The sequence below is a fragment of the Taeniopygia guttata genome, chromosome 2 (assembly GCF_048771995.1).
Source record: "Taeniopygia guttata chromosome 2, bTaeGut7.mat, whole genome shotgun sequence".
Lineage (NCBI taxonomy): Eukaryota > Metazoa > Chordata > Aves > Passeriformes > Estrildidae > Taeniopygia > Taeniopygia guttata.
Window position 1 is genome coordinate 50,681,572 of NC_133026.1, and position 12,995 is coordinate 50,694,566.

The window sequence follows — 12,995 nt, forward strand, 5'->3', positions numbered from 1 at the left end:
CCCAAAGTGGCAAAAAAACAATTTACATTCTAATAAAATCTGATGAAGATGTTAAACAGAGGTTAACAAGGCCACGCAGTTTCAACCAGCAGGGCAAGCTGTAACCAAGAAGGTCTCTGCTGACTATTGCTCATTTCCAATAACCCTTAAAACAAAGAATTTCCAGAAGGCTGAAAGAAACTGTGAAGTGCAAATACTGAAAAAGACGACCTGCACATTAACACGCCACTCCAACTAACACTGCTGCTAGACAAAATAATAGAACCTGATTAATAAAAATTTAAATGCTGTAAATGCAATTACTGAAAATCAACATAGTTTTTAAAAAAAATATATCTTATCAAAGTATCCTGATCTTCTGAAGGCTTTTTTTTTTTTCCTGAGAATACAAAATTGGATCATATGAAATTTGCAGATATTTATGTCTGTTTCTGCATAAATTGCAATAATATGTATTTTGAATTCTGAAGGCACTTTAATGGCAGTCTACACTATTTTAACCAATATTTAAACTTACTGCAAATGCGGCACTCTAAATATCTCAAAATGTAATTGTAACAAGGGAAATGAGTGATTGCTACTGAAAACTAGTGGAAGTCTGATTTTCAGTCCTTCATTTCTTAACATCTTTATTATTTGAACTGCAGAAAAATGCATAGTCTTTGAAGCTGAAGATGACTTCAAGTTTACATGTCAAAAGCTTAGAGCAACTAAGCCAGCTGGTAAAAGGAAGCATTAGGAATTTCAGTGTGACCATGTATGAAGTCATAAACTTTGGGTAAAGAACATAGTTCCAGACTGAGATATTTAATGCCAGAAGAAAATGTGTGAAAACCCTGACAGGTACGTGACTTGGGAAAGGAAGACAAAAGTAACTGTACCCCTCTGATAAATGAGACAGGGCATCTGATGACAACTGAGAAGTCTGATGTACTTAGCAACATTTTTCCTCAAATTTTCCCTGCCAACTGAACTTCCCACATTTCTCAAGCCCCTGAATATAAAGTCAGGGACTCCATTGTGGGAGCAAACCAGATTCAAGGCCATCTGAGGAACCTGAACACAGACAAGTCTATGGAAGCTGACAAGATGCATCCCAGGGTCCTGAGGCAACTGGCAGATATAAGCAGTTCTCTATCACTTCTGAAAAGTCATGACAGTCAAGCCCCAGTGTCTGGAAAAGGGGAAACATTGCACTCATTTATGTAATGTGTAAAAATGGATACCCTGAGAACTACCAACCAGTCAGCCTCTGTGCCTAGGAAGTTCATGAAATCAGATTCTCCTAGAAACTCTGCCAAAGAGTATGAATGACAACAAGGTGTAGTAGGGAAAATAAACTTGGTGTCATGAAGGACAAATCATATGTGACAAGCCTGGTGGCCTTCTACAAAAGAGTGACTCTATTGGTAGATGAGGGAAGAGCTTCTGATGAATCTACCTGGCCAATGACACATTCTACACAACACCCTTGTCTCTAAATTGGAGAAATATGGGCTTGATGCATGAATTGTTAGATGGATAAGGATTGACTGGAGAGTCAGTGGCTCAAAATCCAAATGGAGATCCAAATGGGGATGTTTTCCTTCAGGGGTATTAGGATAAATAAAGTTAAATGTTTCTATTAATGTTGTAGACCATGGGTTTGAGTGTACTCTTACCAAGTTTGTGGAATGAAACCAAGCTGAGTGGTGCTGTTGAAATGACTGAGGGAAAAGACACCAGCCAGAGAGATGTGGATAAGCTTGAGGAGTGGTCTCATGTGAAACTCATGAAGTTTGTCAACTGGTTTGGAGCAATCCCCAGAAGCAATACAAACTGGGGGATGAATGGATTGAAAGCAAAGAAGGGCTTAGGGATGTTGGCAGAAGAAAACTTATATAAGAGCCAGCAATGTACAGTTGCAACTGAGAAAACCTGTAGGATCCTGGAATAAAAAGCAGCATGCCCCTCTACTCTGCTGTACTTAGACCTGATATGGAGCACTGAGTCCAGCTCCAGGGTCACTCTGAGTCCAGCTCAACAGAAGAAAGACATTGACATGTTGGAGTTTGTTGAGATGAGGGCCACAGAAATAGTCAGAGGTCTTCTCCCTTTCATAAAGAGCAGCTGAGAGGGTTGGTGTGGTTTATCTTGGGAAAAAAAGCTCCAGGCAGACCTTATATAGCAGAGTTTCCATACTTAAAAGGGGCCTAGAAGAAAGATAAAGAAATACTTTTTACCAGAGCATGTACTGATAGTATGCGAGGAATATTTTTAAACTAAAGAGGCTGGATTTAAATTACACAAAAGGAATGAATTCTGGAATAGACTGCCCAGAGAAGCTGCAAATATCTCATTCCTGGAAGTGTTTAGAATCAAGTTGGACAGGGCATTGAGGAATCCAGTTTGTTGAAATATGTCCCTACTTGTAGGGTGGGGTTGGACTAGATGATCTTTAAATGTTTCTTCCAACCCAAACCATTCCCTGGTTCATTGATTCTATGATCTTTTGTCCTGGGGCAACTTTATGATCCTTGTATTTGAGAGTGAAGGGGGAAGAAGGAGAAGCAGTGGAATGTCTTAGGTGGTTGTTTTCAAAATATAAAGATAGGAGTTTCATCTTCTCTTTTCTGAGACTGTGTTGTCTGCCGCACAGACAGACAGCGGGACAGAACTCTCCTTTGCTTTTAGTTAGTTTTTAGCTAGCTGAGGCAGAGAAGTTCGCTGGACTGTGGCTTTTCTTTTTCTTGGGACTGTTCAAACCTGCTCTGGACTGAAAACTCAGAAAATCACTGGCAGCTCACACCTGTGGCCTACCAGGGCCTGAGATATGGCATTTTCCAGTAGCAGAGACTGAGCAAGCCAAGCTACAATGACAAGGACTTTCTGAATTTTCCTCTCTTTAGAGCAATGAGAGGTTTTATTGTTTAATATTATTCATTTTTTATGCTTGTGAATACTTCGCTTGTTAAATAGTCAGTTTTTTCCACTTTTCTCCAAGGAAATATTTTCCTGAACCAGTAGCGGGAGGGGCTTTTTGAATTTGCTTTCTAGAAGGAGCCCTTTGGAAGTTTCCTCTCAGATTTGCCCTAAACCAGAACATCTGTAAAGCAGAAAAAAGTAGTAATACAATCGACCATATTACTGTAGCTGCGTTGGATCCTTTTTGGCCTTATAAATTATGAATATGTAGATTTGGAAGCATAATTCACTCACAGAATTCCTCTGACACTGTTTTTTTCCATATGAATAAAACCTATGCACTGTACTGACCTAAACTCTAAAATTGCATTTATGAATAATTATAAACAGAATTAATAAAAGCATTCCTTATAATGATATTCTAATAATTGTGTTTTGAAAAAATAAATCCTAACTTCATTCATAATATCTGATTATCTGATTTAAGAGGCCAGGATTATACCACAGCAATTAAGCAGTGAAGGAATTTCAATTGAGTTATTACCTGTGTACCTAGCTTTCACAAACAGATGAATTAATCAGGAATCAATGAAGACAATCTCCCTTAGTTTCAGGCTCAGCAAATTACTCAATGTGGTGATGAATCAATGAGAATCCAAGAGAAGCCAGTGGAGTCAGTTTATTGCTGGAGGAAAGGGTAGGAGAGGACAGAGAGTAGGGAGTAAGATGATTAATAAAATCAGAAAGGAGGCATGTAAGAAATGCCAAATGAATTAGGAGCAGAAGCAAATGGGTGTGTGATCATGCGATGTATATTTTTTGGAAAAGGGTTGGAAGCATAAAGGATACCTTCTCTTATCTAGAGGGAATTCTGCTATCGTTTCTAACAGCTTGGATGTACCAGGGAAGAAGCAGATAGGATATTCATCATATAACTGACAGTATGCCCACTAGCATAATTTTTTGGATGTAAAACCAAAGGAAAGAACATTAGAGAGTACAGGTTGCTGAAGCTTGGGAGCTTGTATCCAGTAGAGCCTGCCCTGTACAGGATGTGCTTCTGGCTCCATTTCTCACAGAAGCTTACTCTTTTCCTAATGCAATGCTAATGCTGTGGACAGGGCAATCTGTGACTCGATTCCTCAGCAGAAAAATAAATAGGTTACTGTTACTGTGTGGGAGACAACCTCAACCTCTGTTCAGCACATTCCTCTCCCTTTTTTACCCATAGCCCAGAATAATGGTGGATGCTACTTGTTTTAATCTCTGACTGTGTTTTTAAATTAATAATTAACCTTTTTTTTTCCTTTTTTTTTAGATATTTGAACTTTTTATCTGTGTCCAGGGAAAAAATATCTACAAGCCTTTTCTATGTTTCACTAAAAATGTGGGCAGAGTCTAAAGAGTTTAGGAAAGTATTTGTGCTTGAAACCTGGGGCAACAGGGTGTAAATTTAGGGTTTTTGTTTTCCTGTGTGTTGGTTTGCTATTCTAGGTTTTTGTTTGTTCGTTTCTGAGTTCTTTTCTTTTCCTGAACCACAGTATTCCTTTTATTCCCATAAGCTGAGTAAAAGCACATCACAACTTAATTGCATTTCAGAGTGTGTTCCAAGAACTTTACATCAATGATAATTAAAACCAGTGTATGAAATAGTATGAAACCTTAACTATATTGAGATTGCCTTTCCTCCTGTGTTTTATCCTATTGCATTAGGCCCTTAGACAATAATTCTTCCTTTTCTTCTCTGACAAACTTTCCATCACAGATTTTCTGCTGCCCCTTATGGAAATGGACCCTTGCAGCCTCCTCAGCTCATCTGCTGATCTTCTGTATTACCTTCCTATAAATTCCAGGTTTCCATTGGGTTCTCAGCAAATATGCGTTTAAGTATACAAGATGATTAAGTAATCAATAAGAGACATTTTTATCAATATTTTGGTGATTTAAGAAACCCAGGCAGTAATAACCCTCTAGACTTGATGCAAAAAAAAAAAAAAAAAAAAAAAAAAAAAAAGCTTATTTTTCTCAGTCAGATTATTCCTACATTTGCTACATTGTAGAAACAGAAATGTAGCACGTGTGTAGCTGACTTCCTTGGGCAAAAGTTACAAAACACTAAATGACATAGCAGTTTTACAAAATCAAAGAGATTGTTTATGTTATATTTAGATAGTCATTAAATTTCTATTTAAAAAAATTACTTTCCTTTTAAGCTGAGACTTAAATATTCTAGATACAAATAATAAATGTTCATTCAAAAACATCACATTTGTTTGTGTGATGGAAAATCCTTTGACTAGAACAGTTCAAATGCTTTCTGGCTTCTAGAAAGTACTTTTAGCTGCTTATTTTATTTACACATTGAAAGTTGTAACCCAGCTTGAGTTTTTACCAATACAAATGCAAAACTGCCAACAAAGTTCCTAGCTATGCTATATCGATTTTAGTCACTGATTTATTTAAAACATATTTTTGTAGTGCATACACAGCTTAAAATAAAATATTTGATAAATATTTCAAAGGGTGAAAAATATTAATATCAAGTAACGAACCGTATGTGTAAATAAGTTTGCCAGTCCCTCAATGGATTTAGCATGACCACTTGCTTACGTTAAACGTCTGAAAGAACCATATCTCCACCAGGAGATTGTAAAGTAAAAAAAATCTCTAGACTTTTTTAGGCAGAGGAAAGAGGTAAATGTGTATGTCAATATCCTTTTCTGCTCTGAATTTTCTGCTGTTCAGCCTTAAAGACTCAATCGGAAAAGGCTGGCTACTACTACAGTGAATGAATACTGAGACAATTTCTGAGGTTGGCAAGGTCTCAGCTTTGTAAAGCTGCTTTAAAATTGCAGAATGATCAAAACCAAGTGCCCAAGTAGTTTGTAAATGTTAAGCATAGGACTTGGGAATTCTTTTATTATATCTATAGTGACTTCAAAGTCAGAAATGCAAGTGGCTTAAAAGAATTGATTACTGATTACTGCAATTTTCTACTTCACCAAATTTAGAGATTTAACATGTTCTGCACCTGGTGGTCTCGGATTAGCTACCTATGCAATGCCAATGAAGTTGCTGGAAAAATGAAGTGCAATACAGATAAAATCAATGTTCGTTCAAAGGCTGAAGTCTGAAGAACCTTTTTAATCATTTCTAGTATTTCATACCAATGGACTGAATCATGAACTCCTGACAAAAAGCATAACCACATTGTTCCTAAAATCTGTGGCACAACTTCCATTTCCTTCAGTGCAAGAAGGCCCAAGCTGGTGAACTGTTCTCTTTATCCTACAGGTCTTCCTGATCTTTTAAAGAAGGATCTCAGCTCCATGTGGATTTTGGAAATAATGCTATAATTTAAAATTATTTAAAAATGTTAAGACTAACAAATTTGCAAAATCACTCATCATTTCATCTGATGAAGACTCCTGTTGCTTCTCTAACATTTCCTAGTTGAAATTTCCTAGTTGACTGGAACAAATTTGCACGTCCATGTGCTTTTGTAAGATGAGCATGACAGCTATTCAGGACATACACATGGGTAGGGGAACACCTCAAAATTTAACCAGTTATCTTATTTTGACCTATGAGTCAGATCACTCAGAGTAAGATCAGCTGTTGAAATCTAAAAAAAAAAAAGAAAATGCAGAAACTCCCCCGTAGTTTGTGCATAGTTTTTTATTGTCCCAAGTATTGAAAGTATTACAATCTTAAAAACTCCTAAATATTGTGATAAATACTAAACAGTAGACATGAGATTTGACAATTTTAAAGACTTAGAGAGCCAATTTAAAAGTTCTGAAGAACTTCTATAGGAAAATCTACTGTCTGTAACAGATCCATTGTAATGAGATTTATTCGAGAGGAGATACAGTCTGACGTCTAATGCATTATATATAAATAATTTCCTATTTCAACTGCAGCAATTGAAATAGTCTTCTGTGTTAAAAGTACCTGAGTAAACAAAACAAAACAAAAAAAAGTATTTCTCATCTCCTTGCAAAAGACACAATCAATGTTCAGAAACAAGTTTTTAATTTGTAGACTTTAACTTCACCTTCAAGCTTTCTTTCAGACTGGACTATTTATTAAATAACTTTTTATGCCTTATTTCATAATATTGCACCATCATTAAAAAAAAATTGAAGCAAAAAATAGCCCAAGCAAAAGCCAGTTTTTAAAACAGTAGTTCAATGACATTTACAATTGATTCAATGCCCATTGACACCAAACTTTGAATCAGATTAGTTGTATTGAGATGAATGTCTGAAATTAGGTTTTGTGCAATGCTGCATACACGAAAGTTGAGGACTCTTTGAAACTTTGGATTTTCTGCACTGACACAGGCTATAGCTGCTGCCACCAATTTTGAAATTAGAGCAGACTATTTGATACTGTTTCATTCATTCACATATAAGTTAACATATTGCTCAAAAAAAATCCAATTTATTCAAAGACTCATGATGAGTAACTCAATGCAGTGTTGTTAAATAATAACAGTAACTCAGTAACTCACTGCAATGGTGTTAAAACTGTCACTTGTCTGCTGAAGGTGAATTTTATTATAAAGTGATGAATAGCACCTAAATAATAATACAATTATACTATGATGGATGTAAATTTTGTTCTAACTTCTAGCTAAAGTATTCTAAAAGAACAAAAGAGAAAGCATATGTTTAATGTTATGATATTCCATTGACTTAAAAGAGAGCTCGGCCCTCAAACTAAAAGTTTAGTATATTTTTAAGTGCTTTGACCCCAAAGGTAAGAAAAATTATTAAATGTTAAATCTACTTGAAAATGGTTTGGTATACTTGAAACTAAATTCTGTGGGACCACTGAGTTAACCTCAAGAGAACAGGTCTTAAACTAATAAATGTTAATCAATTATTATACAGGAAAAAAAAGGAATTGATCTGATTTCCAAAAATATCATTATGTCTGAGACATTATCTGGAAGATAAGTATTCCCCAAGTGAGAATCTAGTAGAATATATGACACCTCATATGCCCAGCATAGGCGTACAACTTTCATCAGACCAGAGTGCTCAGAGCTCCATCCAACTTGGCTTCTTAAAAAGGACTTTCTTGTACAATGCTTCGATCTTTCAAAAGGAACATTACTCCTTTTCAATACTTTTCCCAGGAAAATCTGGGTGCCATGAAGTCAAAGGTAAAAGCTGCATATTTGTTTCTTTTATATATCTTAATGATTTACTGTACATGTCCCCCTTTTGATTTCTGCACCAAGTCTTGTAAAATGAGCTCAAACTTCAACTTGAGCAGTGGTATGGGACATACTACAAAAGTATGACAGGTATCAGAACTAGAAGTTTTAATAATTCTTTACTGATCAGGTTTGCATTGCATAAAAATGGACACTATGAAAAAAAAACCAAAAAACCCTAGCTATCAAAGCTAATTACTTGTAAAGTGAATTCCTTTCACAGAGAAGGAGACAATCCTATAATTAATACCTTTAACATTCATATTAACTAACAAGGTTGCTGCTTTTTGTGTTTGGGGTTTTTATGGAATACAAATGAGAGTTAGTCTACCCATATTCATATTCTTATCATTCCATCTTAGCCGTGTAAAGAACTATAAAGCACTAAATTTGTATATTTTGTGTTACTTTTTATCTTGTGATGACCTCTCCTGGTTGAGCTGTTCATTAGCCTTGATTCCAGAAGGGTGTTTTCATCCTCCCACACTTATTAAAAATAAATAAATAAATAAATGCAAGAATATGAAGAATTTATCGCCAGGGTATGAAAACATGACCATGAATAGAATTGACAGTAAGATCTGAGCATTAATGTGTGTGATATTGTATCACAGTGTATGCTTATTACACCACAGGATGGGCTTTCAACACTCACTTCATCTCAAGGTAAAACTAAATGAGATTAAAAGATTTTCACATGAATCAGTACTACTGAGAGATTCCATTTTAACTAGAGATAGATTTACTTTGCAAAGTAAACAAACATTTGAGATACAGCATATTCACTTAAGCAATATCCAATTCTATTCTTTCTGAAAACTGTCTTTTTCTGTGCCAGCACAAGCAGACTGTGAGAAAATACTGAATAGCAAGCTCATATATAGGGATTTGTAATTCACTGTACACCATAAGACTTGCATACTTCCTAAAAAATACTGTAAAGAATAAATTTGATGTTGTTAATTACTTCAGAGCCAAAATATAAAGTAACAATGGAGGAGTAAATGAAATAGTAGTTGGAAATAAGTTTTACATCAAAGTTGCATTTCACACCGTTTTTAATTGTTTCAGAAGTATTCAGAATTCGACAGAGGGGAAAAAAAAGAAAAAAAAAGGAAATAGAAAAAGGGTGATGAAAACTAGGTATATAATCTTCTCAACAGAAAGAAAAATTCTCCAATCCCATTCACAGTCAGTTGCAGACAAAGTTATAAACAACCCCAGAAAATAGAGCACAGTGACAAAATACAGTGCAGTGACTAGTTTGTGTAGCAAAGCATGCAACAGAATAACCAGCAAAGTGGTGCAACAAAACAGTGTGACACAGCACTGGAGTTCCCACTGTGGTACCAGCTCCCAAGCACCCATAAGCCTTTACAAGAATTTTCAGCATGTGCTGCAATGTGAACAATCCTTTTGTAAATTTAAGGCTGATGTGTACTTCTAGCTATATTTATGTTTCTAGTAAACAAATCTAGCTCCATTTCACTTTAAGAAGTGACTCTGAAATGAAATGAAATGCCAGTCACTACATAAGAAGTATGATGTATAAGCTCTTGGAAGGTGAATTAATATAAAGAAATTTTTGAATAGCTAGATATCAAGATGGGAATGCATATGACTGAATTGTAATTAAGATTATATATATCTTCCATTCCTGGAATTTCTGGGTATAATGATGTTACTACAACCATTAACTTCTCAACAAAGTTCTTTCAAAAGTTAAAAATTTGTTTGTTGGGAAATCAGATAACATTTTCAACTTATACTACAGCCATTAGTTGCTGAGTGACAAAGAAAAAAAAAAAAAAAAGCTCCAAAACCAAATAAAAAAGCTCCAAAACCCTATTAGAGAAAAGCAAGGACTTTGTTTTTGAAGAACAGATTTCTGACAACCTAAATAATGAATCCTCTCCCCCACACATTCCTATTATGCAGAGCCTGAAAGATGTCCATGAAGAAATAATATCCCTAAGAAAAAATATATAGCTGGTCAAAACTAAGAAGTAAACCACAGGATCAATACTTCTCCTAATTCAAAGACGGGAAAACAACCGAACATCTTACAGCCTCTGAGACCTAGATAACAATGCAGACACTGCTGTACATATTTGTTGACACACAAACAAGTATGCAAAGTGCCAGTAAATCCTGGAATAACACTTGTTTTTCAATAGGTATTAGATGATAACAGATAGAAACCCACTAAGAAAGCATAGCAGTGCACCAATTCCCTAATCATTGCATTGTTCATTCTAGCCCCCAAGGAAACAATTAAACAAATAAATAAATAGAGTGATCTACATAGATCTCTATGCAGTATATACATTACATTCTATGGCAAGTCCCTGCTTGGTCAGTAGAATCAACCCCCATTCTCATGTATGCAATCCCAGCACATCTATCCATAACATTTCAGGACACTTCCTTCCTCTATAAACAGCCGATCAAGCCAGCAGTATGATGATGATACTATAAAAATGCACTGTTTCATTTCAATATGCATTTCAAAAATACTTGGCAATTGGCAAATGTTTTACATACTCTGAAGAGAAACAACTAAATACTTAATACTGACATCTACTTGTGAAATGTTTTGCTTGAAACTACAGCTCAGTGCAATGTTAAAGATTTGATCTAATATCCACTGAAATCAATGAATATGCTGTCATTTTTATACTGAGAACAGAATTGGATTCTGTACAGATGCTCTACACTCCTGTAGTATGGAGTTCAGCTTTTCAGCAGATGTTTGATCATTTCTCTACTATTTCTGCCTTCCTAGGAGGGCAATTGATGGTCTCCTCTAAAATACCTTCGCTCATTCTATTATGGGCAGCAAAACTTTGCTCTAAAGAAAAGCTGTCCTGGCTCAGTTCCCTCTCATCAACTCACAATCATTCTTTTCTCTTCAAATGAGACAGAATTTTCTCTTGCTGCTCCTTAATAAAACACTAGTTATGGAAACTGCTCACATCTCCTTTTTTCCCCTCACAAAACTGTGGAAGTGAAGTACTTCCAAATGCAAATTGCATACCTTCCGAGGAAGATGGGAAAAATCAAAACAAACCAAACCGACCAGCCAAACAAAAACTATCCCCAAACTTTGAACAGCTTCTGATTCCTTTCCCCCCTCTGACTCCATTGCAGAACCAAGATTATATCACAGAGCAGGTCTCTTTCAACTTTCCACACCAGCTACCACTGAAATCACCAAAGAAGATCTGATGGGGAGCACTGCAAACAGCATGAGACCTCAGTGCACACATACGCATACAAAGAAAAATCAAACACAATAAAACACAATATTCATCATCAAAGCAAAAATAATCAACCTCACAGAGTTGTGGGAATTTCCCTCTGGCTTAATTCAGAGCTGAAATTGTTTCTTAGAAAAGGGTACTTACGAGATGCGGGCAGAGCAGTCCTGGCTCTGCAGCTAATGCTGATGAAAATCCAGAGGAAGAGAGCTGCCCTGCAGCCAGCTCGGGTAACCACAACCATCCTTCACTTCCCGGCTCCCTGTACTCCAAATGCCAGCCGCAGAAGACCTGCTTTTCTCCACTTTGGCCCCCTTCGCTCTCTCTCCTTCTCTTCCTCGGAGGAGGTGTCGAGGAGGTAAAGGGGGCAGGGCTTTACCTTGGGGTAGAAGCCAAACCCCCTCTTCGTCTGCTATCTTTGGGTTTGCAGCAGCAGGATAAGTCCCGGTACTTTTCTTTCCCTTATTTCTCTCTGTTTGTGCGTGTTTGTTTCTGTGCCTCCTTCTCAGAGGAAGGGGGAAAGAAAAAAAGAAAAAAAAAAAAAAGAAAAAAGCCACGAAGTATCAAATAACAAGGAATGTAGAGTAGAAAAATAAATAATAATAATAATAAAAAAATGAAGATCAATCCCCCAAAAGACGTGGGAGGAGGGAGGGAAAAGGGAGATGGAGATGAAGGGAAGGAAGAAAGGCGAATAAAGCAGTTGGTGCTGCTAATGCTGCTGTTGATGCTACCACTGCAGCTGAGCCCTTCTTCCTGTACAGAGGAGCGCTGCTGAGAGAAGCTTGCAATAACCTCCCAGCTCAGATATATATACACAGTGTACACGCACACACAGCCGGGCAGCCAAACACACACTCACACAGAAGCAGGGAGAGGGGAGGGAGGGAGAGAGACACTCCCGCAGCACAGAAGCAGGCTCAGAGCCTCTCTCCTCATGTATTTATCATCTTCCAGCAGGAGGAAACGCTGCCACTAGCAGCAGCAGCCTTCCCCGTCAAAAAAAAAAAAAAAAAAAAAAAAAAAAAAAAAAGACAGGAGATGGGAAAATCCTCTCTTCTGCGCTCCCCTCCCCTTCCCTTCGCTTCCTCCAGCTCCTCCTTCTTCCTCTGCGCCCCTCGGGCCTCCAGGACCCCGATCGTCCTCTCTTGCCTGACTCAGATGCAGAGCCGGGGGACGGCGGCGGGGACCGCGGCCAAGGCTGGGGCGGAGCGGGGCGGGAGCCAGTGCAGGGATCGGGGCCAGGGCTGAGGCTGGGGGAAGGTGGAGCGGGGCTGGGGCCGGGGCGAGGAGGGATGGGGATGGGGATGGGGATGGGGATGGGGATGGGGATGGGGATGGGGATGGGGATGGGGATGGGGATGGGGATCAGAGCCAGGTGCGGAGCGGAGCGGCGGGGTGGTGTCGCGGTGCCGCTGGAGCGGAGGCGCGGTGTCCCTGCTCGCCCCGTGGTCGGCTCCTGCCGCCCTCCCGCCGCTTCCCCGCACACCGCCGCTCCCCGAGCTCCAGCCTGCGGGGATCCGAGACAGGTGGCCAGCAGGCAAGTCCTCCGAGCGCTCCTAGATCTGTTGGGGAGCGAGCATCATCCCGCCTGCAGAGAGCTG

At 38.1% G+C, this 12,995-nt stretch overlaps 1 protein-coding gene across 1 annotated transcript in view; it reads right to left on the reverse strand.

The window, feature by feature from the left end:
- Nucleotides 1-12,178, reverse strand: part of CNTNAP2 (contactin associated protein 2) — a 1,027,622-nt gene extending 1,015,444 nt beyond the window's left edge. Inside the window, 1 exon segment of the mRNA NM_001193337.1 lies at nucleotides 11,539-12,178. Coding sequence (NP_001180266.1) covers nucleotides 11,539-11,635 — 97 coding nt within the window. The 5' untranslated portion in view covers nucleotides 11,636-12,178.
- Between the last annotated feature and the right edge of the window lie 817 nt (nucleotides 12,179-12,995).